The 27,893-nt window shown below is 41.8% G+C and overlaps 2 protein-coding genes across 2 annotated transcripts in view; both read right to left on the reverse strand.

Annotated features, from left to right (window-relative positions):
• LOC309713168 (IgGFc-binding protein-like) overlaps window positions 1-12,043 on the reverse strand; it is a gene marked incomplete at its 5' end in the record, with an annotated part of 57,791 nt that extends 45,748 nt beyond the window's left edge. The window contains 15 exons of the mRNA XM_082544569.1: window positions 126-291; window positions 1,653-1,849; window positions 2,022-2,422; window positions 2,573-2,730; window positions 2,904-3,502; window positions 3,595-4,147; window positions 4,265-4,703; window positions 4,964-5,124; window positions 5,249-5,433; window positions 5,604-5,723; window positions 5,811-6,085; window positions 6,161-6,444; window positions 6,542-6,937; window positions 11,230-11,426; window positions 11,599-12,043. Of these exons, the coding sequence (XP_082400695.1) occupies window positions 126-291; window positions 1,653-1,849; window positions 2,022-2,422; window positions 2,573-2,730; window positions 2,904-3,502; window positions 3,595-4,147; window positions 4,265-4,703; window positions 4,964-5,124; window positions 5,249-5,433; window positions 5,604-5,723; window positions 5,811-6,085; window positions 6,161-6,444; window positions 6,542-6,937; window positions 11,230-11,426; window positions 11,599-12,043 (4,576 nt within the window). The remainder of the gene's footprint in view (window positions 1-125; window positions 292-1,652; window positions 1,850-2,021; window positions 2,423-2,572; window positions 2,731-2,903; window positions 3,503-3,594; window positions 4,148-4,264; window positions 4,704-4,963; window positions 5,125-5,248; window positions 5,434-5,603; window positions 5,724-5,810; window positions 6,086-6,160; window positions 6,445-6,541; window positions 6,938-11,229; window positions 11,427-11,598) is intronic.
• A 352-nt stretch (window positions 12,044-12,395) lies between these two features.
• On the reverse strand, window positions 12,396-24,288 carry LOC309713169 (alpha-tectorin-like). Its single transcript, XM_082544570.1, has 9 exons — window positions 24,078-24,288; window positions 23,510-23,788; window positions 23,002-23,097; window positions 22,737-22,902; window positions 15,186-15,586; window positions 14,523-15,099; window positions 13,841-14,424; window positions 13,171-13,723; window positions 12,396-13,078 (listed from the first exon to the last, which is right to left on the reverse strand). The coding sequence occupies exons 1-9, from the start codon at window positions 24,276-24,278 to the stop codon at window positions 12,468-12,470; spliced, it is 3,468 nt and encodes a 1,155-aa protein (XP_082400696.1). The 5' UTR covers window positions 24,279-24,288; the 3' UTR covers window positions 12,396-12,467.
• Window positions 24,289-27,893: the final 3,605 nt, after the last annotated feature.

Raw genomic sequence — 27,893 nt, forward strand, 5'->3', positions numbered from 1 at the left:
TTTGAAGCAGAAAATTAAAGATCATCCATGTCTTTATGTCTTTAAGACATTCCTACAGTTTAGTCTCATGGTTTCATTGACAGAGCTGGAGATCATCTGCATAGCAGGGAAAATGTACACGATACCTTTGAAAGATACTGTGCAGGTGGTAGCATTGTAACAGCCCAGCTGGCCGTCTCTGATGGAGCACTGCTGTTCAGGAGTGCACGACGAGGCAGAACATCGCAGGTCATTTGGAGCGTGACATTCACATCTCTGGGAGCAACCATCTGTCCAGAAGGACTCGCCAGCCTGTGAACCACACCACACCAAATCATAGCCAAATTGATACAACAAATACAGTTCTTAAAATACCATTTTGAAGGATTTTGTTTTCATTAATTGTAGGTGATTTAGTGCAGTAATTGCTAGATCACTGCAAACTGCAACTATTAATGTACTAAATATTGTGACAGAGCAACTACTCATATCTGTTGATCTTTCTCCCACAGAAAGGACAGATGCTAAATGCCACAATTTCAAGAAATTGTTCTGTTCTGATGTAGCTGTATAATCTTCAACTGATTGTTTTAATGCATTCATTTATTTAGGGACAGATTTTTTCCCCCCCAAAATTCTGCAGTTTAAAGAGTTAGAGCATCATTCTGCTTGTATAGCTACATATTAATTATTTTCTTTTTAGTGGTGTAATATAAAACAGTCATAATAGCTATGCTGAATATATGATAGCAAATGAAGACCTTTTTTTGTGATCCTAAGATTTCAGTTATATGAAACTATAAACTGTAGTTTTGCATTTTGCAACCCCTATTATTTGCAATTTCATAGAAACTACCACATTTCCAGGTATTCATCATGCTTCCTGAAATTTTTCATTTGGTTTGGATTTTATTCGGTTATTAACATGGAACTAACATTTTTTCCATGTTGCAGCCCTGATTCCTGGTTATTAGACCTAAACTACCACATGTTTCCAGGTAATGTCAGTTTGCATTTTGTAGCCTTGTTTCTTGGTTATTGAACAGAAACCAACATTGATTCCAGGTAAGATATCAGATTTAAACATAATATTTACGGTGATACTGTTGTCAAACAAAAAAGAATGTTGGTGAATGAGGCAGGATTCATTCCAGCATTATGGCAATATGGTAATGGTATCCCAAAACATTCAAACTTAAAATCATATTAGTATCTTGTTACCCTATTATTATGAGGTTAGTATATATAAAAATGTGTTTAATTGTTAGTAAATGTGACTATACTATTACTAATTGGGTTTTTTAAGCTCATGTACATACATTTGTATCCATATTATCACTTATAATTTATGGTCTGTTATTACATAGATTTAAATGTAATAGTACTCACTAGATCACTTGGTTATTACTCTGGAAATGAAGTGGCAATTATTTGCTATATATCTTGTTTTTATCTTCCTGTTTCTACCTTGTTACCTCAATATTACCACATTATTACTGAGCTATAATAGACTCTGTTGTTTCTTTAATATATATTTCTGAATTTTAAGCTTTGTCACAGTCCAAAACACTTCACGAAGCTTTCTAAATGTAAGAAGGGCAAGTCTGCTGATTCTGCTGATTTGAAGGGAATTACTTCAAAGAGTATTTACTATTGACTTTAATATGTCTTACATCATAGTAGAATCCGTCATACTGGCAGCCACAGCTTTCCACTGGGACACACCTGGTCCCACTCTTGATGAAGCCTTCATCACAGAAACATCCCTCAGAGCAGAACTGCTCACAGGTTTCATCAATGTGACTGGAACAGGTGTGGCCACAGTCAGTACCGCACAGCTCATAATGGCTGTTGGCTGGACAGTCCAGTGCTTAATAAGTGAGAAACGTGACAAATGGCACTAGTCAGACATACCACTTTTAATGTAATACAGTGTGGATACAGTGAGTATTGTAAAATTGTTGGACATTTTATTTCTGAAGTGGTTAGCAAATTTCTTGTACATTTAGATATAAATAAAATATAATGACATGTTGACTCACTGCAGGTGGTGTTCTCTCTCCAAGGATAGATTCGAACATTAGCAGACTGACAGGCACTGACATATGATTCAATGGCACTGCACAAGAGATCGTGGCCTTGATTTCCTGACAAACATACATCAAACACGCAGTCGTTGAAATATGGCGCCGGGTCCACCTCCTCGTGGCAGAAACTGAAGGGCCCATCAGCTGCCTGTATCACCTCACACTGATCTCTAGCAGGCTGTTCATTGGCACACTGTGGACAGGAGGAGCCACAGCCATCATTGCACGTGTAGTTGCCTGGCACCTTCCAGGCTCTCCCAAACTCATCTGGAGATGTGACTATCGTTCCAGATGGTGTGTGAAAGTCATCATTTGGATTTCCATTGAAATTTCCACAAAGTCCACATATTTTTTCTCTGTTGATGACAACAGTTAGCAATAGTCCTTGTGTTAGTTTCATAAGGATAAATTATTAGTAAATAAATTATTTATATAGCTGGGATTATCCTGTTTTTTAAAGCATGTCAAACAATAATTACTGCAGCGTTGATGGGTGGGAATTGTACCTGTAATTTGGTGGTACGGAGATAAACACTGCACTATATCCATTATAGGTAACACTCAAGCCAAAATTAGTGCTGACAAGTATACGAGATCCTGTTGCATAGATAGACACATTACCTTCATTCAAGATAATAGGTAAATTTCTAGTTACTCCATTCACCTAGAAGAGATATGCAAAGAAAATCAGTGGGTAGTTTTTCTACTTTTTAATTGTTATTGTTTTTCTTTCACAGCAGTAAAAATATCCCTAAAATATATGTAGCTGCCATTTACTTCATACACCTGAAATTGTTCATAACAATCATCGAATGAGAACTATCACTAACTACTTACTTGTACCAAACCTCTTCTGTCCCTTGACATATGCACGTTGTAGCCCCAGACATTCACAAAAACTTCAGCTAGTATTGAAAGTGGACGCCCATTCAATGCCTCATTCTTAGTTTCCACGGAAAACTGATTGAGCTCATCAGTGGCATTACAGAGGGTCACCAGAACATAGCGGCAGGTTCCTTGGAAGTAATAGGCCTTACGATCAAAGGTGATGTAGTGAGGGCCTCCAATAGCAAAGCAGGTGCCATGAGGGTTGGGATGGCAGCCAAACTCGCCCTCCACCACACGGCAGGACTCCTGGGGCCCACAGGAGTTGGGAGTACAGTGGACGCTCCCTGTAGTGCCGTTACAGGTACACAAGCTCTGACATTCTTCACCATCCCAGAACTGCTCACCACCTTGGTGATAGCGTCCTTGATGATAGCATCCACAAGATGTTGGTGGAACGCACTGGTCACCATTGAGGATAAAACCATTGTTACACTGACAGCCCTCCTGGCACACAGTATCACAGGTGAAGGGGAAAGAGAGGCTGGGGCAAGCAGAAGGACAAGAGCTTCCACAGAGTTCATAATGGCTGTTTGATGGGCAGGTTAGTGCTGGAGAAAAACAAACAGGTTAACATAAAAAAGCATTTTTAAACATTTGGAGATCATGGCTAGAATTAATTCAAAAACAGTTGAATGCTTACCACAGCCAGTTGCATTTCTCCATTGTCCTAAGGCAACACCCTTCTGTTGACACATTAGTGCATAATCTCGTAGGACGCCACACAGAGTTGATGCTGGATTGTTACAGGCCCCCATGATCTCCACACATACATCCACCTGCTGGCTCGGGTCAACCACAGACCAACAGGGTACAAATGGCCCATCTGGTGAGCTGAGAATGCCACAGTACTCAGTAGAATTGTAATTAGTTGTAGAATTTTGGTTCATGCTTTGAACGCAGTCAGCAGCCAGAGAGCCATCTCGCCAACTGTCTCCAAAGTCCTGAGAACTGTTGACCAGGACACCGTTGGGTGTATTGAAGTCATCATGTGGATGACCATTGTAATTACCACAGAGTCCACCCAGTGAACCATTGTAGACACCAGGAGCAGTGACACGGACAAAGTGAGGCCAGACTGTCTGCACAGTTACACCAAAGGAGGTGCGAATGATGACACTGTAAATGCTGCTGTGGAAGATCTGGATTCGGTTGGATGTAGTGCTGAAAGGTAGCCTGATCAGCTGACCGTTAACCTGCAGGATCATCCAGTTTTTTGCAGTTAACAAGACTTAAACAGTATTGAGTCTGTGTACACATAAATAAATATTAAAGGAAGAACATAATTTTAAGTAAGTGTTCCATTCACTTACCTTCACTTTACTGTTCCTTGCCATCTCAATAGATACGTGTATCCCCTCTGCTTCAAAATGCAGAATTCGTGCAAAACCTTGCTGGCCTCTTGGCACTTTTTCTGCTGTCACCATGAAGTGTGGGTGACTGGACAGTCCCATAACTTTGGCAAGTGTCAATCGACACGCCCCAGGATATTGGTATGTCAGTCCATCAAATGTCTGATATGACCCTGGGCCTCTGATCCAGCATGTTTCATAGCTATTTGGTCTGCATCTTCCTTCTCCATTCTCCAGCCTGCATGATTCAAATGGGCCACAACCTTGAGAGTGGAAAGTTATGGAGCCATAACTGCAGCTACAACGTCTCCCACAGTTTTTGTCTAATATTACAGTTTGTCCAGAGCGGTAGTAACGGCCCTCAAAGCTGCAGCCACACTCAGCGTGAGGAACACAGACCCTTGGAAATCAAAACAACATGAGGTATCAGTGTGGGTGTACAAAAAATGAACGCATTAGAACAATGTTGGTATTAAACAAAACAGAATAAAACGATGGTCATTCACATGGTCAGATTGTTATGAAGACAATCGAACAGTGATATAAAGTTCTATAAAGCTCACACAGCTATGTTTATTTGGAAGAGCAACAACCACAATGTCATATGACGAAAAAGTAAAAAACAAAACAATGTAAGCCAGATGGTGTTTTGGTTATCACCTTTCTACAGGGTTGATGCCAACTTCCATAGACAGGTTCTGGGTCAGAGGATAGTCACAGGAGAAGTACAGGTGGATGCTCTTCTCACGACTTATAAGGCCATGATGAGGGTCCACATCCCCGCTGATGGTGTTCTCATAACTGAAATGGGTCCCGTTGCTCTTAAGAGTAAGAAGACAAAAGAGTTTAAGCATAGTTTAGGTTGCCATCAAAAATGCTCTACAATGAATGAAATGCTAGTACAGTGAAAGAATCAAAAAGATTCCTTCAATGTACTAATTGTACCCTCAGCATTGTCCCACAAAGCTGGTCATCACTGTTGAAGTGGAAAACCAGTCGACCATCCTCAAGAGTCCCGTTGCAGGTTTCATCTCGAAGATGGAGGGCATCAGAGTGGAAGCCGGCCTCAAACAGCTGACAGCGGGACAGAGATATGGTGCCAGAACTACTGACACAAGTGATGGACGAGTCTAAGAAGGAGAGAGAAACACAATCTGACCCATTATGGCATGATATTTTTTAAAGCTGAGTCATCAATACTGATTTGAAAGACATTTGTTGACTTGACTGCTTAATATAAAGGCTGACTAATGCAATAAATACACTACAGATACTGCTGAAGGTTTTAGTTAGCCCGCACCGAAGCTCTCATTGTTTGGCCGATGGTGGTGCTCATTACAGAAGCAGCCATAGACACCGTCCTTCTCACCACACCACTCGTGCTCTGTGCAGTCCAGCTTTTCACAGGGGTCTGACTCCTCTGCAGACACAGAGAAAGGATCATCAGTGATGAATGGCAATGATTTAAATTTTTATTAAATGTCTAATTTGAGCAGTGCAAACATACCACAATGCAAAGCAGAGCGCCAGTCAGGGATGTCTAGCCCTAGAACAGAGCAGGTTTTCTCATAGGCGGAGACAGCGGAACACAGCATGCCATTGGCTGGAGTGTAGAGGCAGAGGTCGTAGACACAGGAAGAGAAAAATGGCTGGGGGTCAGAGTGCAGGTGGCAGGTGCTGAATGGGCCGGTGGTGTTGGTGATGACACTGCAGAGTTGGGAATATTCTTCTCTAAAGGTACAGTCATTCAGTCCATCATCATCTTCATCAGTGGAGCCACATCTGGAAAAGACAAATCATACTGCCATCAGCTACTGCCTTGTTGAAGCATCAATAGTGATTTCCATTGCAACTCACCCTGGTTGGCTGGTGGGTGACTTCCAGCTGTGTCCAAAATAATTATCATTTTGTGCCAGTGTGCCATTGGGTAAGACTTTGTCATCTGAAGGATTATTGTTAGAGTTTCCACACATCCCTGTGACTCTGTCATGACGGTTTTGGCCCAGTCTGACCAGCAAAGTGCTCTGACCATCAAACTGGACTAGCAAGTCAGAGGCATCAACCACTATGTAGCTTCCCTGCCTTACCACCTGAGCTAAGATTCCCACTGTGGTGGGAAGAGAAGCATCATTTCCATTTACCTGAGAGGACAAGAGATGCAATAAGTGTGTGTTGTTACTTTTGTGCAGATTAGACAAAGTAGAATGCTGTTCATCTTAAAAGTGATAGATAGTTTACCGTTACTCTTTTATTGGGTCCGATCCTGATGTACACACTTTCTGGATGATTTGAGAGATATATGTCCACTGCAGACACAAATGACACACGGTTGTTTCCACGGTGATTGTTGGTGGCTATCACCTGAAACTGTGTTTCGTTAGTGCCGTGGTTTGTGCTCTCAGCGATGATGTAGGAGCAAGTTCCCTGGAAATGAGCCACTGCTCCATCAAAGGTGATGTAGTGTGGATCCCCCCACACAGTGCAGGTGGACATGGCATCATAACAGCCCAGCTGGCCGTCTCTGATGGAGCACTGCTGTTCAGGAGTGCAAGACGAGGCAGAACATCGTAGGTCATTTGGAGCGTGACATTCACATCTCTGGGAGCAACCGTCTGTCCAGAAGGACTCGCCAGCCTGTGAACCACACCACACCAAATCATAGCCAAATTGATACAACAAATATAGTTCTTAAAATACCATTTTGAAGGGTTTTGTTTTCATTAATTGTAGGTGATTTAGTGCAATAATTGCTAGATCACTGCAAACTGCAACTAATAATATAATAAATATTTTGACAACTAGTTTGACAACTTTTGAACTTTCTCCCACAGAGAGGACAGATGCTAAATGCCACAATTTCAAGAAATATGTGGAACAGAGCTGCATGAAAAAGGTTTTTAATCGTTCTGATGTAGCTGTATAATCTTCAACTGATTGTTTAATGCATTTATTTATTTAGCGACAGATTTTTATTTATTTATTTAAACTGCAGTTTAAAGAGTTAGAGCATCATTCTGCTTGTATAGCTACATATTAATTATTTTCTTTTTAGTGGTGTAATATAAAACAGTCATAATAGCTATGCTGAATATATGATAGCAAATGAAGACCTTTTTTGTGATCCTAAGATTTCAGTTATATGAAACTATAAACTGTAGTTTTGCATTTTGCAACCCCTATTATTTGCTATTTCATAGAAACTACCACGTTTCCAGGTATTCATCATGCTTCCTGAAATTTTTCATTTGGTTTGGATTTTATTTGGTTATTAACATGGAACTAACATTTTTTCCATGTTGCAGCCCTGATTCCTGGTTATTAGACCTAAACTACCACATGTTTCCAGGTAACGTCAATTTGCATTTTGTAGCCTTGTTTCTTGGTTATTGAACAGAAACCAACATTGATTCCAGGTAAGATATCAGATTTTTTTTTTTCTTTTTCTTTTTTGTGTCCCGTTTGGATCTTTAGCCATCAGAATTGTTGTCTTAAGGCCAAGAAAGATGCCAAGCGGATTTATTTTACCAAGTGGATCATCATGGCCTTCCCATATTGGTCCATTTGATTGACCTTTATTATAATTATGAATTTATTTTATTTTCAGTTGCTACAAACGGGACAGACATGACTGGGGGATAGGACAGGGAGAAAGAATGAAAGAAAGAGAGGGAGAGAAAGAAAACCAAAGGGGAGAAGAGACGGTGAGAAGGGGGGGGAAGAAAGAAAAAACAAACAAACAAAAAAACAAAACACCTGGGTCACCTGTAGGGAGAAAAAAAACAGAAGAGAAAGCAAACAACAAAGAGCAACATAATAAAAAAATAGCACCATCACAATAAACTAGCTAGCAGTAGATATCAGTAGATACTAAATAATAAACGATATTGTGCAGCACGCAAGATAGACAGCGCACAATGTGCTTTGAGGCAGCAGCCAAGAAAGCTGTAGTCCGCGTCTGTGAATACCCATGTGTACACCTGTGTGCATACCTGTGTGGATCAGCATGCTTGCATTCCAAAGGTTTCTCCATGTAGCGATCTACTAGGGAGTGTGGGGAGCCACAGCCCCGTCCTCCAGGGTATGAAGCAGGTATGGAGGAGATCAAAACTCCAGACATCCAGAGGCCCCCAGAACACAAGAGACCAAGGAAGACCAACAGAGGGGCAGCCGCGCCACTGTCCCAGTAAGAGCTGAGGAGAGTCCCAGATGAGGGCTCACTCAGCAGCCGCAGAGCAGAAGCCAGGGGGAGTTGCAGTGACGCGCCCGTGAGCTCCGCCGGCAGCTAGCTGTGCCTGAGTGACCGAGCCCCAGGCCGAGAGGCCGGGGGCACCCCACCTCCGAAGTGGCCCGAGCGAGCCCCAGGCTCCAGGCCCCGATAAGCGGCCGCCAAGGAGTGAGCCAGTGTGTACCCAGACGCCCACCCCGAGACACAAAGAACCACCAACGCACCGACACCTGAGGGAGTCCGTCACTGGCAGGGGAAGTGGTGGTGGGTGGAGATAGGCCTCCAAACCTTGGAGGGCCTGAGATGTCCCCAGAGAGGTGGCGTCTGATACCCAACCTGACATATAGACACAGACATACAGGCACACACAGACACAAACATCCATTCCCACCCTCATGCTCTCATATGCACTTACTCCACACTCAACCAACGTGGAGACAGACATAAAGAGACGCTGTACACACGATCACACTCCCCAAGCGTACTCTACGAACCGGGTCTAGGTACCCTTGCCCCTGGAGGGGGGAACTGCACCCAGACCCAGGTGGTGTTACCCTTTTCCCTGCGGTGGGGAGAGGCAGATCGCCCCGACTCCGCAGCAGCAGGGAGGCCCCACACTCCAGACCGCAGTCGGACGGCCAACTCCTCCTAGCCCCCCCGCTCCAGCAGGCCGCAGAGAATGGGGGTGAGAGAAGACTCCAAACCTCCCTCCACCCGCTCATTGTAGTGTTGATGCATGTGTGTTCTAAGGTGCATTTAAAACCCAGGAGGGCATGGAGCTATCTGCCAGAGAGCAGCAGGTAAGCGCATAGTCCCTCCTGCTAGCCCTCAATGTCTACGTGTATTTAAAATTGAGAGGTGGGCAACGACGCCAGGGGTGAGGTGTACACCCTGATGGTCTTTTGGACTCCGTGTATCGTGCCCACCCCCAAGATCCTATATGTATGTGTAATGAGAGTGTGAGTAACGTGAATGTCTAAGTTGTGGGATAAAATTGAGGCAGAGGCAGCCAGAAGGGGACAGAGGGGGGGGGTAGCCTCCTCTGCACCCTGGTGACATACCCCTACTCCAAGGCCCTGCATGTGTGGGTGGTTGTGGTGGAGCGGGAAGAGGGAGGCAGCTGGAGATGGGGAGGGAAGGAAGGGAGGGGCAGGTGACCCCTCCCTGGGGCCAGCTCCCCCGCTGAACCCAGTAGGCACTCCCATACTCCGCAACCCGCCATTGAAAGGGGGCCCAGGCCCATCCAGACCGGGGGCCAGCGCAGCAGCGCCCCCCGGCCCCACAGAGCCCGGGACAGTCCACCCAACCCCACCACAGAGAAAACTGCACCCACCCCACCATCCACTCATCTTCCAGACTACATGAGACAATAGACGCCCAGGCTGAGATCTTCCTCCACCTCTCCTGTATCTCCCCCTCCTGCAGAGAGTTCGTGAGGAGAGGAAAGCTCCTGCAAGGTGTGACAATCTCCCCCACCAGTTGAAGAGCCCCCCAGGTGGCTCGACGCACCGGCGACACCCTGCGCCAGGGATGGGCCCCCATGCACCCACCCGCCCACAACCCCGGCAACACACAAACCTGGACCCAAGGCCCCGAGGCCCGGCCAGGGCCCCAGCCCAGGGACGGAGCGCCCCCAGAACCTCACGCCCATCCCGGACCCACCCAGGGGCAGACAGGCTACCAGGTCAGTAACCCACGTCCGTCAGCACAGACCCTCCCCTAGCCCCGCTGCACGCAGCCACGAGGAAACAGTCACACGAGAGCCAAAAGAGCCCCCCACCGGACATGACCGCTACCCCGGGTTGAGCCCCCCAAGGAAGATGCCTCCGGGGAACCCCCCGACGCCCTAAGCCTGTCCCTACCCCCACACCAATCACAACAGTGAAGGCGGGACCAAACTATGACCCCCAACCCCCACTAGGTGATGGAGCTGATCAAAGGAGCCCAGAGCAATTGATCTGATGTGGTGGCAGAGGCTGTGTCAAGACTAATGTAATCTAATAGATAATTTCTATATTGGTTAGAATTAAGATTGTTTTTATTTTTCCAGTTCATGAGGACTGTTTTCTTGGCTATGCATACGGCAGTGAAAACCAGATATCAGATTTAAACATAATATTTACGGTGATACTGTTGTCAAACAAAAAAGAATGTTGGTGAATGAGGCAGGATTCATTCCAGCATTATGGCAATATGGTAATGGTATCCCAAAACATTAAAACTTAAAATCATATTAGTATCTTGTTACCCTATTATTATGAGGTTAGTATATATAAAAATGTGTTTTATTGCTAGTGATTGTGACTATACTATTACTAATTGGGTTTTTTTAAGCTCATGTACATACATTTGTATCCATATTATCACTTATAATTTATGGTCTGTTATTACATAGATTTAAATGTAATAGTACTCACTAGATCACTTGGTTATTACTCTGGAAATGAAGTGGCAATTATTTGCTATATATCTAGTTTTTATCTTCCTGTTTCCACCTTGTTACCTCAATATTACCACATTATTACTGAGCTATAATAGACTCTGTTGTTTCTTTAATATATATTTCTGAATTTTAAGCTTTGTCACAGTCCAAAACACTTCACGAAGCTTTCTAAATGTAAGAAGGGAAAGTCTGCTGATTCTGCTGATTTGAAGGGAATTACTTCAAAGAGTATTTACTATTGACTTTAATATGTCTTACATCATAGTAGAATCCGTCATACTGGCAGCCACAGCGTTCCACTGGGACACACCTGGTCCCACTCTTGATGAAGCCTTCATCACAGAAACATCCCTCAGAGCAGAACTGCTCACAGGTTTCATCAATGCTACTGGCACAGGTGTGGCCACAGTCAGTACCGCACAGCTCATAATGGCTGTTGGCTGGACAGTCCAGTGCTTAATAAGTGAGAAACGTGACAAATGGCACTAGTCAGACATACCACTTTTAATGTAATACAGTGTGGATACAGTGAGTATTGTAAAATTATTGGACATTTTATTTCTGAAGTGGTTAGCAAATTTCTTGTACATTTAGATATAAATAAAATATAATGACATGTTGACTCACTGCAGGTGGTGTTCTCTCTCCAGGGATAGATTCGAACATTAGCAGACTGACAGGCACTGACATATGATTCAATGGCACTGCACAAGAGATCGTGGCCTTGATTTCCTGACAAACATACATCAAACACGCAGTCGTTGAAATATGGCGCCGGGTCCACCTCTTCGTGGCAGAAACTGAAGGGCCCATCAGCTGCCTGTATCACCTCACACTGATCTCTAGCAGGCTGTTCATTGGCACACTGTGGACAGGAGGAGCCACAGCCATCATTGCACGTGTAGTTGCCTGGCACCTTCCAGGCTCTCCCAAACTCATCTGGAGATGTGACTATCGTTCCAGATGGTGTGTGAAAGTCATCATTTGGATTTCCATTGAAATTTCCACAAAGTCCACATATTTTTTCTCTGTTGATGACAACAGTTAGCAATAGTCCTTGTGTTAGTTTCATAAGGATAAATTATTAGTAAATAAATTATTTATATAGCTGGGATTATCCTGTTTTTTAAAGCATGTCAAACAATAATTACTTCAGCTTTGATGGGTGGGAATTGTACCTGTAATTTGGTGGTACGGAGATAAACACTGCACTATATCCATTATAGGTAACACTCAAGCCAAAATTAGTGCTGACAAGTATACGAGATCCTGTTGCATAGATAGACACATTACCTTCATTCAAGACAATAGGTAAATTTCTAGTTACTCCATTCACCTAGAAGAGATATGCAAAGAAAATCAGTGGGTAGTTTTTCTACTTTTTAATTGTTATTTTTTTCATTCACAGCAGTAAAAATATCCCTAAAATATATGTAGCTGCCATTTACTTCATACACCTGAAATTGTTCATAACAATCATCGAATGAGAACTATCACTAACTACTTACTTGTACCAAACCTCTTCTGTCCCTTGACATATGCACGTCGTAGCCCCAGACATTCACAAAAACTTCAGCTACTATTGAAAGTGGAAGCCCATTCAATGCCTCATTCTTAGCTTCCACGGAAAACTGATTGAGCTCATCAGTGGCATTACAGAGGGTCACCAGAACATAGCGGCAGGTTCCTTGGAAGTCATAGGCCTTGCGATCAAAGGTGATATAGTGAGGGTCTCCAGAGGCAGAGCAGGTGCCATGAAGGTTGGGATGGCAGCCAAACTCGCCCTCCACCACACGGCAGGACTCCTGGGGCCCACAGGAGTTGGGAGTACAGTGGACGTTCCCTGTATTTCCGTTACAGGTACACAAGCTCTGACATTCTTCACCATCCCAGAACTGCTCACCACCTTGGTGATAGCGTCCTTGATGATAGCATCCACAAGATGTTGGTGGAACACACTGGTCACCATTGAGGATAAAACCACTGTTACACTGACAGCCCTCCTGGCACACAGTATCACAGGTGAAGGGGAAAGAGAGGCTGGGGCAAGCAGAAGGACAAGAGGTTCCACAGAGTTCATAATGGCTGTTTGATGGGCAGGTTAGTGCTGGAGAAAAACAAACAGGTTAACATAAAAAAGCATTTTTAAACATTTGGAGATCATGGCTAGAATTAATTCAAAAACAGTTGAATGCTTACCACAGCCAGTTGCATTTCTCCATTGTCCTAAGGCAACACCCTTCTGTTGACACATTAGTGCATAATCTCGTAGGACGCCACACAGGGTTGATGCTGGATTGTTAGAGCCCCCCATGATCTCCACACATACATCCACCTGCTGGCTCGGGTCAACCACAGACCAACAGGGTACAAATGGCCCATCTGGTGAGCTGAGAATGCCACAGTACTCAGTAGAATTGTAATTAGTTGTAGAATTTTGGTTCATGCTTTCCACGCAGTGAGCAGCCAGAGAGCCATCTCGCCAACTGTCTCCAAAGTCCTGAGAACTGTTGATCAGGACACCGTTGGGTGTATTGAAGTCATCATGTGGATGACCATTGTAATTACCACAGAGTCCACCCAGTGAACCATTGTAGACACCAGGAGCAGTGACACGTACAAAGTGAGGCCAGACTGTCTGCACAGTTACACCAAAGGAGGTGCGAATGATGACACTGTAAATGCTGCTGTGGAAGATCTGGATTCGGTTGGATGTAGTGCTGAAAGGTAGCCTGATCAGCTGACCGTTAACCTGCAGGATCATCCAGTTTTTTGCAGTTAACAAGACTTAAACAGTATTGAGTCCGTGTACACATAAATAAATATTAAAGGAAGAACATAATTTTAAGTAAGTGTTCCATTCACTTACCTTCACTTTACTGTTCCTTGCCATCTCAATAGATACGTGCATCCCCTCTGCTTCAAAATGCAGAATTTGTGCAAAACCTTGCTGGCCTCTTGGCACTTTTTCTGCTGTCACCATGAAGTGTGGGTGACTGGACAGTCCCATAACTTTGGCAAGTGTCAATCGACACGCCCCAGGATATTGGTATGTCAGTCCATCAAATGTCTGATATGACCCTGGGCCTCTGATCCAGCATGTTTCATAGCTATTTGGTCTGCATCCTCTTTCTCCATCCTGCACCCTGCATGATTCAAGTGGGCCACAACCATGAGAGTGGCAAGTCATGGAGCCATAACTGCAGCTACAACGTCTCCCACAGTTTTTGTCTAATATTACAGTTTGTCCAGAGCGGTAGTAACGGCCCTCAAAGCTGCAGCCACACTCAGCATGAGGGACGCAGACCCCACCACTGAGGATGTAGCCTGAATCACAGATGCAGCTTTCCTGGGGAGGTAGAGGGCAGTTATGGGTAGAGTTGGGATTAACACAGGTAGGTGGACATCCTGTGCCTTCAGACTCAAAGTGGCTGTTGGCTGGACATGGGATTTCTAGGCATAAGAGAACAACATCGATATTTACATCGGTGGAATTTTAATACAATAATATTTTGAAATAATGCAAAAAAAAAAAAAAGTGATTAACATACCACAAAAGCCAGGTGTCCTCCAACTTGGTAGCCGAATACCACTTTGTTGACACTGACTTGCATACACACTTAGGGCTTGACAGAGAATAGGTCGGTACCCTCCTCCTACACACAGATCATACACACAACTGTCCACAAAGGACTGTGGAGGAAGTTGCTGATGGCAAGCAGTGAAAGGTCCAGAACTACTGCTGAGGATACCACAGTGGTCAGTGTTGCTGTACAATGCTGTCTCTTCTACAGTGCAAACAGCACAGTCCAGACCTCCGCACTGTGGCCCACAGCCAGGCTTATCATCTCCAAATGCTTGCCAGCTGTTAGCAAAAACCACATCAGAGCTCACAACCTCACCGTCACGAGTTTGAAAGTCATCTCTACGAATGCCATTGAAGTTTCCACAAAGACCGCATGTACCATTCTGGTAAGTGTAGGGCAAGCTGATCTGGACATAATGATTTGTGTCATAAGACACCACTAAACCAAAGTCAGTGCTGACAAACACAGAAAAACCTGAATCATAAACCTGCACGGTGCCATTGCTAAGGGAGAATGGAGTGGATGCAAAGTTCCCGTTAACCTGTAAAAAAACCAGCAAATATATCAAGTGAGAAAAGTATATCTGGTCATAAAGTGTAGAATTTATCCAGAATCAAAATGACCAACCTTAGCCTGACCACGGCGTCCTTTGACAAGCTCAATTGTGTCATTGTAGACATGCACTTTCACCAGTCGTGTCCAAGAGACTCGAGTACTGCCTCTGTGCTCATTTTTGCCTTCTACTCTGTAGTAGGGCCGTCCACTATTACATTGCTCAGAGAGAACATACGTGCAAGTGCCTTGAAAGTGAAACACTGTGTTATCAAAGGTGTAGTAATGGGGATCACCACTTATGGTGCAGGTTCCTCTTGGCACTGTCTGACAGGAGAACTGGAAGGAAGCTGGCTTGCAGATCTGTGAAAAGGAGCATGGCTCATTGCGGCATTGCAGGCCTGTTGAGGTACATGTGCACTTCTGTGCACAGGTCCTGTCACTCCAGAATGAAGCACCCAGCTGCACTAATTCACCTTAAAAAGAATAAAAGGAAATGTCCCTTATGCCTTGTGTTAAATGTCCAGACATTTATCTTACATTTTTTTCATGTACTGTCAAATAACAGCAGGAATTGCCTCAAGGCACTTTATATTGTAAACTAAAGACCCTCAAATAACAGAGAGACCACTGCAACAATCCAACAATGCCTAACAGCAGTCTGAGATGTGCTCTGTTGGGAGGATACGGCACTATGATTTCATTAAGATAAGATGAGGCCTGATTGTTCAAGACCTATATGAGGACAATAATTTTACATTTGAATCTGGCTTTAACAGGGAGCAAAAGAAGGGAAGCTAGTATAGGAGAAATATGTTCTTTCTTTTTAGTCCCTGTCCGTACTGCAGCATTTTGGATCAACTCAATGCTTTTCAGTGAGTTTTTGGGAAAATCTGATAATACAGACCGTTCTTACTCCCGAGGCGTAACATCCCAATGTTTTGTCACGTCCCACGGCGTTCCTGAGGAGCGCGAAAGGTTACCTTCCGTGTTCTTATGGTACGCGCCGGGTTATGGATGAAATCAAGTGGAATAACGGTCCTGCGGTAATAGACATTCCAGCCCTGTATTCCAGCCCTAAACCTAACCTTATCCCTAACCCTAACCATAACGTTATTCCTAATCTTAACCAGTACTTTAATGGCATGAAATAGTGTTTTCCCAAGCAAACATTTGTAGATTGAGACCAAACGGTTCTCATATTCCCTCATTTTTCCGATCTCGTCATTTAGGAACGTGTTGGGTGTCCGAAAACGTAATATGTTGACGATTTGTCACCTAGCATAAAATGTTACGCTTTAGGAGTGAGAACATGTTGGATAATAACGAATCACAGTGGGCCAGACTTTAAGTAATAAATGCATGAACAAATTTTTTAGCGTCACTCTGAAATAGGATTTTTCCCATTTTAGAAATACTGCATAAATGCAAGAAAGCCATTCTAATTATTTGTTTAATATGAGCACCGAAGGACATAACCTGGTCAAAAACAACTCAAACATTTCTCTTAGTGTTACTGGAGGCCACTGTAATCCCAGTCCGAGTGTGCATCTAGTTAGACATCATGTTTGTAAGAGTTTTATAGCTGAGTACAATAATCTTATCTTTATCTGAATTTGAAGCAGAAAATTGAAGATCATCCATGTCTTTATGTCTTTAAGACATTCCTACAGTTTAGTCTTATGGTTTCATTGACAGAGCTGGAGATCATCTGCATTAGTGATGCGCGAATCATGAACGAATCGTTCAATACTGGAGAATCACTTTACTGACTCATGAATCATAAGCCCAAATGACTCACTGACTCATCCCTGTTGCTGTCAGCAGCAATATATCTAGCTTATAATTAAAATTGTGGAGAAAAACACAACATCCAGTATCTTAACAAAAAAATTTCTGTTCTGAAGTGGAAGAAAAAACCCTGATTAGAAGCTCACATCAAGACAATAGCTCCTCGGTTCACAGTAGTATCGCTCTGCTAACATGCTAACAGCACATTTGAGCTACTCACCCCCTTCCTTCCTGTGCTGAATCGTAGAGCGAACGAATCACTCAGGACTCACTAATCCCCTCCCTCCTGTGCTGAATCATAGGCTGTATCCCAATTCAGGGTCTGCAGCCTTAAAGTACGCATTTCAAGGCCTATTACGTCACAGCGGCGCACCAAAGGCTGTCCCAATTCAAAGGCTGCTCGAAATGCGGCCATGAAATGCATCCTTCATTTCCCTGAATTTTAAGGCTGTGGCAGTGTAGACTTTGTGGCCCAACATATCCCAGAATGCATAGCGCGGCGATGGGTGTGGATAAATTTGCAGAAAAAAACGGCGAATGAGGGGCGGCCGAAGAGTACACTTTAAGTACTGAATATTATGTCACTTATTTAGGTGCAAATGATTAATAACGAAGAACATTAAACATTACTGTTGGCCACATGTCGGCAAAGTTATGTGACATTAGTGACATTTGTACTAACTTGGTTTTAAAGCCTTTACTTTAAAATATACGCCGTTCAATAGCTGAGCTTAATCTTACAGAGAATGATCAAAGCTCATGTAGAAACAAACAAATGAACAAAAGATTTTCTCCTTCATTTCTGTCAAACAAAGCTATGACACGTTTCCAGTGGTTAGTATCATGGTTGCTAGGCAACCTGGGCAGCGCAACGGAGGCTAGACCGTCCCATTACACAAGCCTCGCACTTCCGGCCTTAGCGGTCTTTGAGTACGCGGCCCTTGAGGATCGTTGAGGCTGCGTACTTTAAGGCTGCAGACCCTGAATTGGGATACAGCCATAGAGCGAGCTGTATGGCTCGCCCCCTCCCTCCTGTGCTGAATCGTAAGCGTAAGCTAATCACTCAGGACTCGCTCACCCCCTCCCTCCTGTGCTGAATCATAGAGGAACGAATCACTCACTGGCTGTATCCCAATTCAGGGTCTGCAGCCTTAAAGGCTGCATTTTAAGGCCGATTACGTCACAGTGGCTCGCCAAAGGCTGTCCCAATTCAAAGGCTGCTTGAAATGCGGCCCTGAAATGCGTCCTTCATTTCCCTGAATTTTAAGGCAGTGGCAGTGTAGACTTTGTGGCCCAACAGACATGGTGTGATTTTCTCACCCAATAAAGGAATATTTAATATTTCAGTCTACTCTTCATTTTTATCAGAAACAGTTATCACAGCTTGTACATTTGCTTTTTACACATATATGTAAGCAATGAGCCAAATTTAGTAATGCCAACATACTGAAGGAACAACATTTGTCTCTTATATATAATACATCTATATATACACTGTCAAAGATACTTGAGTGTCTTTGAGTGAAGGTTTAAGATGATAGGACATATGAATAGCTGCAACTTGAATCTTTACTGAAGCTCAGTATTAGACACAGAGTTCACTCACATGTGCTGTACCAGTGTACCTGCAAATGTGATGTGACCATAGAAGTGATTTGATTTGAGAGTTCAAACTCACTGCTGTAATAACTAATAATGATTAATATAATAACTATAATATTGGCCATCTCATATTTACACTGACTTTAGCCTCATGAACAACATTAACTATTTGTTATTTACTAGCTAATCTTATATGACTGTTCAGTACAGATATGAAGCCCAACAATCATGTTTTACAGTCCTGTGGTCTCAGCCTCAGATACTTATTAAATCACACAAAGCTTGTGTAGAAACAAACAAATAAATAAACAAAATATGTTCTCCTTCATTTCTGTCAACCACACGTTTCACGCTATCATGGTTGCTAGGCAACCTGGGCAGCGCGACGGAGGCTAGACCGTCCCATTTCACAAGCCTCACACTTCCAGCCTTAGCGGTCTTTGAGTACACGGTCTTTGAGTACACGGCCCTTGAGGACCGTTGAGGCTGCGTACTTTAAGGCTGCAGACCCTGAATTGGGATACACCCACTCACTCACTCACCCTCTCCCTCATGGCTCACAGCTTCTTCTTCTTCTTGGTTGGCAACCAATGTTAAGGTGCATTACTGCCCCCAGGCTCACAGCTCAGTGGACATTTACATGAGAAAATATATATTTGACACATTTAAGGAAAATACTAATAAAATTAAAAAAAATAAAAAACCCACCCTTTCCTATTGGTCGAAAAATGTACCATGTCAACCAATCAAAAGATGATATGGCAACATGGCATTTAGTTGTTTAGGAAGGGGGGAAGTTTTAGGAGTGATGGCGGTGTTTTGAGATGTGAGAGATTTGCAAAGTTTAGCGCAAATCTTGTGTAGTGTAGTGTAGTCAATAGTTTTCTTGTGTGTGTCAGAACAATGAAGCGACTGCTAAATGTTACAGCTGTTACAGGAGTGATACATCTCCTGTTGTCAGGCCTGCAGGTATCAGGCTTGTGATGTTCTCCTTTATCTCATAGTGGACAGAAATTATTTTTTGGAGTGGCACAAATAATTTGTGTGGCATCAAATTTGATGCAGAACACCTGATAGTTCTGTAAATAATTTGAAATGTTTATTTTAAAAGAATGTCTTGTTTGCATAACTCAGTTACTTTTTTGAAGAAGCAACTATATAATTAATTGCCCAACATTGGTCATTATATCCTGTATTTTGCAGACAGAGTTACAGGACTCTCTCCCAGACCACAGACTCATACTCATAATATAAGTCAGAGCTTTATATTTAAAAAAAAGAAAAGAAAGAAAGAAAAAAAAAAGGAAAGTTGTGTTTTCAAAATTGGAGTTCAAGTTATTTTTTACTTCCAATAGTGTTAACATACTACACAGGTCATGAACAAGATTTTATTTTAATTTTCATTGTAAGTGGGCTAAAGCAGTCAATTAAAAGTAGTCTAACATAAATGTAAAAGCTGTAATTTGATTCTTTTAATTAACCATGTAACTTGGATAGATTAGATGCTGGCGTGACCACAGTGCACACATCTGCTGTTGCTCACAGTGGTCCAAGGGACTGCTCAGGGAGTTTGTGTGTTCACTCAGACACATGAAAAATTAGAGGGAACATTGGTGGTCACTACAGTGGACAGCTATTCAAAGGTTTTTTTCTTGTATTTGTGTCAGTGTTGATGGTATACTTGCACATAAACCACTACATTGGACACTGATGTGTCAGTCCATACCCTGCCATGTTTAAAAAACATGAAAAACGTATGTTTAAAAAAATGAAGTTCAAAATGCACATGCTAGTTCAAAAATCTTTTTTTTCATGCCTAAATATGAATAAAAATACTTAAGAAAAGTAAAAATCCCGATTGAGGTTGTCATAATTCATGCATGAAAGGGTCCAACTCTAATGTACTGAGAAACCGCATCCACTTCAGTTTTTGTCATCTGCTTTGCATGCAGTGCTTGTGTTGAAATATGAAACTTTTCAAACACCAGCGCAGGCGCCACCGAATCAGATCACATTATCAGTGGAAATCCTGAGTGAGAGAGATAGTTCCTTATGCAGTTTGGCACCAAAATGAAGAAGTTAACAACTGTGATAGGTAATCTGTGTTAAGCAATGTGTCCATGTGAATCTTGCCTTAGGACAGTGGTTCCCAAACCTTTTTTGCTAGGCCCCCCTGTGTTTTACAAGAAAAATGTCTGCCCCCCCCCCCCCCCCCGCCATATTTTGCTCCATTGTTGTTTATTTCACACCTCAAACATTTAGTAAACAATTAAGCAAATACAAGTAAGCTGCAATAAATTACAGGTAGTAATAAAAAAAAAACCTACTAACTCTTTTACGCTACGTCCACACCTACACGGGTATTTTTGAAAACGCAGCTCTTTCTGTGCGTTTGGGCCTTTCGTTCACACGTAAACGGCGTTTCGAATCACCAAAAACTGAGATTTTTAAAACTCCTTTTTTGCATTTAAGTGTGGACGATGAATACAGAGTTTGTCACGCAAGGTCAAAGGTATGTGCCTTTTTTTACGTCACGCTGTACTACTACTGTACTAATACTGTTACTGTTAATCTGACTATCTTCAGGTTTTACACGCTTACATATACACATGCAGTTACTGTCCCTCCATTTAGAAAGGCAGAGGCGTCATGGTGTAATTATTTTACGTGTAGCAGTTTTTTTCCTGTGTAATAATATTCAACATTGCTATCAATACATTTTTCAAAAAATGCCTCTCTGTGAAAAATGGGTTCAAAAACATAAACAACTGTGGAATACTGTTTGTTCGTAATTTGAACCGGGGGACAAATTGTGGCAGGATCAGCCTGATATTATTTTTATCCCGCTGTAACTTTACTGTATAAAGAGCTAACATCTCCAAAATGTCAGGAGTAGTTAGTCATTACAACAAGTGTTTGTGAACTAAAAATCAAGAATGTGGGATACTGTTTGTCCGTGATTTGGAGAGCCCAGCGCGTGCTCCCGACGAAGGGAAAACCAGTTATGCAGGGGAGACCTACCTTGGCACTTGTGCAGGTGAAGCCAAAGGGAAGATATGCTTCACCATATTTTCTAGTCTTTGGCTTAGAATGAAGTTGGTTTGGAAACATATTCAGCGATGCTTCATCTCCTGCTTTGCGTTTGTGTTGGCGCCCCGTGCTAGCAGTGTCCAAGCGTTTTGGGTGTTTTTCCCCCTTTTCATACCGTGCCCCCCCCCCCCCCCCCCCAGTGTTGCCAACTCCTTAGTAAGGAAAATCGCTATTGGCTGTCCTAAAAGTCGCTAGAAGTCGCTAAATGACGTCATCGCCTAATCTGCATAATTGGTCATGCTAATCTAATTGTAACCTATGTTGTTGGAGAGAGAAATAACATCGTGGAAGAGACATAAAGTGAGTAAAAAACGTCCTAAATGGATTTAGAGTTTATTTAGAACTACAAATGAAATTTCTTTTGGCAATTATTGTTTTTTTTAATGTCACAATTCCAACCCTGCTCCTTTACCCGGGCTTGGACCGGCAAAAGTGACACGAAATAGGCACTCTGGTGGAGTTACTTTGTGTGTGTGTTTATAAGTAGTTTTAAACCTTGTGATCCACAAAACAGCATAAGAGTAAAAGAGTAAAAGAAGAACTAACTGCGTTACAGCACCCGCTGCTTTTTGAGAGTAAAAGCGATAAGCGCTTTCACGTCTTTTTTTAGCAACTTTTTTTAGAAAAAAAGTCGCTAAGGGGTCTGAAAACTATATATATAAATATAGCGACAAAGTCGCTAAGTTGGCAACACTGCCCCCCCCTGCAATGGCTCTACGCCCCCCCTAGGGGGCGGGTCCCACACTTTGGGTAGGTCTGCCTTAGGATAAGTCACTTTGTTGGGAATGGCTTCTCTCTCTAGCATTCTTTATTCTTTGCTTGCCATATGTTGCCATTGAAAATCTTTCAAAACCTCGGAATTCATGGGCTAAACATCCTTTAAGCAGGTAAAAAAAATGTTTTTTAGCCTCCAACTAATAATTTCAAAGCTGATTTCTCTTTGAAATTCCTTCATGAATTATTGATTGCAACAACATTAGGGAAAAACAGTCAGAGACTTTGATGTTAATAACCTCAACCTCATTGCACCTGAATGCATTGTGGTTAGAATTGTTGCCTTGCCTTTTACAGTTGCACATGACTGTAATGATATCTAACATAAAGGCTGCAGAAGCAGTTGCCTTCTGTATCCTGCGGTCTTACCATTAAAAGTGCAGCCTGTTGATCCATGGTCTGTCCGGAAGGCCCAGCGACCTGGTTCATTGACGTTGCTGCTAAGGCGAAAATTTGAGTTACTCCCTGATGCAGCACTGGTGAATGATCCAGGGAGGACATAATAGTGAGTGGAGCCAATTGTATCATAACCAGCCTACAAATGTGAGTCACAAGAATATGATTAATGCATTTAGAAATAATGAATGTTTTTTCATTAGTGACTATGCAGAGCATTGACTATAGTAGGTCTGACCTGAATTCTCAGTGTTGTTGAGGCTATTATACCGTAGTTCATCAGCACAAATGAATAGTGGCCTCCAGAGATCAGCACAGCTTGGACAGTAGTGCGCTGGAAAATATGAATTCAGTTTACTATATGTTCTGTTTGATCAGTGTTCTGCTGGATTTACACCTAATTTTGTTATGATACACTTTTCATGTATCACCGTATCAAATGTATTAATTCATAATTTGTGCTTCAATTTCAATGGTCTAGATTTCAGATAATTACTATTAACCACCTTAGTTTCTTAATATGAAATGCTTTAGGTAATCTTCAGGTATCACTTTTTTTATAAAAAAGCACAATATTGAAAAATAATCTTTGTATGAAATCTGTCACAGGAATTCATGTCTTTATGTCTGGAAGATGACACTAGATTACACTAACCTACTGTTCCTGAGTTAGTAGGCAACAGACTTTCACGTACACATCACACATAAGCACATAATTTAATTCCAAATTTTGGAAGCTGACTTACTGTTCCACTTGTGGGATAATAGGCCACCTCAAACCAAGTTGCAACAAAGACCCAGTTGGCATTAAAGTTCAGTCCTGGAAAGTATTGATTGATGTCCCGTGTAGCTTGCTGGAGAACACTGCCACTGGTGTATTGGTTGTAGTAGATCTGACCATTTCCTCTGTTGTCTAAATCTGTCCAGAATGGAGCGATGATGTCTCTTAATCCATGCATTGGAATCAGTTGGGGTACATAGCTATACCATGGTGCGTCAAAGGTCAGGTGTCCATTGTGATTGACCTGAAAAAAAAGGGAAAATAAAAACATTCTTGCAAATACGTTGTGGGAACCTCTGACTTATAAATTCACTTAGTGGACCAGTAAATGTTAGGTGTCCATTATGATTGACCTAAAAAAAAATTGAAAAGAAAAGAATATTTCCTGTCACAACATCTAGATAAACAGATTCAGATTTTGTTTTGCAAACCAGGTTTTATATTGTAATTAGTGGCAGGAAGTTTAATTAGACAGCTAAATATTTTTATGGTACAAATGTAGTAAATGAATTGTTCCTGTTAATTTTACATACATAAATGCTGTTATATGTCCTCCCAAAATAGAAAAAAGGTCTTAGCAGGGTAATCTTTGGAGAACTTCCATCATCTATCGCAGAGCTTGCAGTTCCAGATGTTGGGTAAAGAGGTCCTAAGAAGCAATTAGGTAGACCATGAAAAAGACAGAAAAGGCCTATATGGTTAATATTCTGGAAACATAAATATAAAACATTCATCGCTGGCTTTCAGTCTTTACTCCTATGTATGTGTAAATGTGATATAAATTGAGGATAAACTGATGAAAGTCAAATCTTTAGAGAAGGTTTTGAGAAGACACAAACTTACTGACAACCTGAGCAGTCACACCTATACATGAAAAAAACACAAATAAATAAAATGCAAAGCAGAAAATTATGTTTTCCAAGATTGCAAGATTTTATTTCTGATCCAAAAACTTTGAGTGATCACTTAGGCAAAAATAAACACACCATAAAATGGATTAAAGGAACATAAATACAATTACTAACCTGTCATTCCAAAAAGCAGCACAAAAAACATGATTGGACCTGCCATTCAGTCAAATCAGATCTCTTCATTTAAAAGGGAAAATTTATTTTTTGTTTAATTTATAACCTAAGTGCAGAGCTAAATTCAGATGAATCTGTTGAATCTTGATGTAATATTAGTTGTGAGTCTCTCATGCTCATTTGAGACTGCAGGGGACACACAAGGCTTTATATAGTTGGGGATATTTACCTAAGAAATGTAATCTAATACTCTATCAAAGGATATTCAAGAAGAATGATATCAGATACCGTTACCATGGTTAATAGTCAAGCAGTAACTTTAGCAACCATAGAACAGATCCCGGACAAAGGGTTTACTGCTGACACAGTAAACCATTCTCAAAATACAAGTGATGGTAAATACTGTACTTACAGTCAGGAGGAAGGAGTGGAGGAAGACAAAATGTTTTTGCCTCATCAGTTTTGCTGCATTAAGTAAATTGAGAAGCTCTGGCTTTTTCTTGTCCATGCTGACTCTACATGACAGAAAAAAAAATGTATGGGTGTCTGCTGCACACTGAAACACTGAAATTCATCAAGTCAAGTAGTGGACTCCAGCTGTAGCTCAAATCAATTCAGTTAAATTAAATTATATTTATACAGTGCCAAATCAAAAGCACCAGCTGCCTCAAGGTGCTTTATATTGTAAGGTAGACCCTACAATAATACATACAGAAAAAAAAAAAACAATCAAATGACCCCCCTATGAGCAAGCACTTTGGCGACAGCGGGAAGGAAAAACTCCCTTTTAACAAGAAGAAACGTCCAGCAGAACCAGGCTTAGAGAGGGACGGCCATCTGCTGCAACGGGTTAGGGAGAGAGAAGGAAGACAGGACAAAGGACATGCTGTGGAAGAGAGCCAAAGTTTAACAGCAAGTATGATTCAACACAGAGAGGTCTATTAATACATAGTGAGTAAGAAAGGTGACTGAAGAAGAATCACAGGCAGAATAACTAAGGGAGGATTCAGGGTCACCTGATCCAGCCCTAACTATATGATTTAGCAAAAGGAAAGTTTTAAGCCTAATCTTAAAAGTAGAGATAATGTCTGTCTCCTGAATCCAAATTGGAAGCTGGTTCCATAGAAGAGGGGCCTGAAAACTGAAGGCTCTGCCTCCGATTCTACTTTTAAATACTCTAGCAACAACAGGTAAGCCTGCAGTGCGAGAGCACTAATGTGGTGATATGGCACTACATATGGAATGCCAGGACTGCCATAATGAATTAATTAAATACACCATTAAATAATTAATTAAATGTGGCAATAATTAATTAAAATTGGAATTAATTAATTAAATAAATAGTTATGACACATGTAATTAATTAATTATTGACACATTTAATTAATTATTTATGTATTTCACATTTTAATTAATTATTGACACATTTAATTAATTATTGACACATTTAATTAATTATTTAATGATATATTTATTTATTTCATTTTGGCAGTCCTGACGCCTGGCTCTCATCATGAAATAATTTTATCTGTCAGCCTCACCCATCAAACTCAGGGGGCGGGGTTAACGCTGATCGAGTCAAAACCATTGCTTTGGCCTGGTGGCCATTGTTTCTAGCACACAACAACCGGCATGTGGAAGCTAACAGAACTGAGCTTTGAAAAACCCTGTTTGTGTGTCACCAAATACCATTTTAATATTTTTTTTAGCCGAGAATGTAGTGGTTTAATCTTCATGTGTCTGGTCGGTTTGTCAAGATACAGCCTCTTTGCAAAAGTGTTTCGATGATTTCGGAGATGTCTGCCCAGTCTCACGGCAAAGCGTGGGATAGACCCGCTCGCCTCGCAAGCAATCCCACCGACAAAGCGCAGGCCCCGGTACACAGCTGTAGTAACCCCCGCTGACTTCTTTTACTGAGGTTATATTTATCGGTGTTTTATTTCCTGATGTTCTTATGTGTCCTACGTGTTTCAGTCGCCAATTCTGAATTATAACTAACATTAAAAACATGTTTAAGGAGGAGAGAGAGCAAATAAATCTGTTTAACATCTGATCTTTGGGTTTTTGTTCAGTAATCAGCGTGACCTGTGTATAAACGCATAAAAGAGATAACGTTGGTGTTTCTGTCATGTAGTAACTGCTGGCTTTAACTGTACAAAGGTTGTTCGACACTATGAAACACATACAGACTTCATGATGTTCGGCTAATATTTTTATTGTGAATATTAATCATGCTGACCTCGCTCTGTACACCACGCAGCGAGGTCAGCATGTCCACGATATCCACGATATCCTCAGCTCCATGAGTTAACACAAAGTTTCCCACCTGACTATCTAACTTCCAACTATTCCAGAGATGTGAAAATATACAGCATAAAGAAAAGTGTAAGAGACTCAGCAGCAGATTAGAATGACAGTTATAGATTTAATAAATCACCAAATGAATCCAAGAAACGAGCAAACCTGTTCCGACAATTTGAGTTTGTATTCCCTCAGCTGCAGACTCGCTGCTGTTTAAATGTTTGAAAAGGAAGATTAGATATAAAAAACATAGACTCAGTCTGCCTTCACATTTGATATGAGGCCAGCACGTATAGTGGCCTCAGCTATTACTGAAATACACGTGCTATATCATAAACTATGATATAAATAGGGAGGTCCTATTAACATGTTTAGTTTTAAAGGACACCTTCCTGCCTTTAGTCTCATTCATGAGCAGTATTAGTTTTCTTCTAACATCCAGAAGTCTGCACGATGTGTTTCATAGTTTGTAACAAGCCTTTGACAGGTAAACATAACATGACCGAAAAAGCAAAAAAAAAAAAAAAAAAAAAAGAGAGAGAGAGAGAGAGTTGACATAAGAAGAGAAAATGCTCTCAATTATGGAGACAGGCAAATGGTTCATTTATGTTTGATGTGTGTTTATTCCTCCCTAAATATCGTCGGTGAAGTTCGCCATGCACGTCAGATTTTCCTGCGCATTTTTATACCTCTGCCAACAGAGAGAGAAAAAAAATCACATTCTAACAGACAGCTGGTGCTTAGAATACAGTTGAATAACTATTAAAAAACAGATGATATTTAGATGATAGTTCAGTCTAACACATGTGCCAGTGAACCATTAAACGTCTGTGAAACTATGCAGTTATGAAACGTAACTTTAACCTCAGCCAAACCGATTTGCTCAGTTGTAAATAAAACAGCGAAGTAAACGTGACCCGACAGACAGAACCTGAGTGAATGAAGTCCAGCGTTTAACCACTGAGAGCTAAAACTCAGCTGAGGTTTGAAAGCTGTGTGCCGGTGATTGGACATCAGCCGCTG

This window comes from Aulonocara stuartgranti, assembly GCF_965226115.1.
Source record: "Aulonocara stuartgranti genome assembly, chromosome: 8".
NCBI lineage: Eukaryota > Metazoa > Chordata > Actinopteri > Cichliformes > Cichlidae > Aulonocara > Aulonocara stuartgranti.

What these genes read in the sequence shown, in the direction of transcription:
- LOC309713169 (XM_082544570.1), bottom strand. Translation starts at nt 24,278, where the DNA reads ATGAATGTTTTATATTTATGTTTCCAGAATATTAACCATATAGGCCTT. An exon ending in CAACAACACTGAGAATTCAG is followed by an intron (nt 22,903 to 23,001) that starts GTCAGACCTACT and finishes TCACATTTGTAG; the next exon opens with GCTGGTTATGATACAATTGG. An exon ending in CAAGGAACAGTAAAGTGAAG is followed by an intron (nt 13,724 to 13,840) that starts GTAAGTGAATGG and finishes ATGATCCTGCAG; the next exon opens with GTTAACGGTCAGCTGATCAG.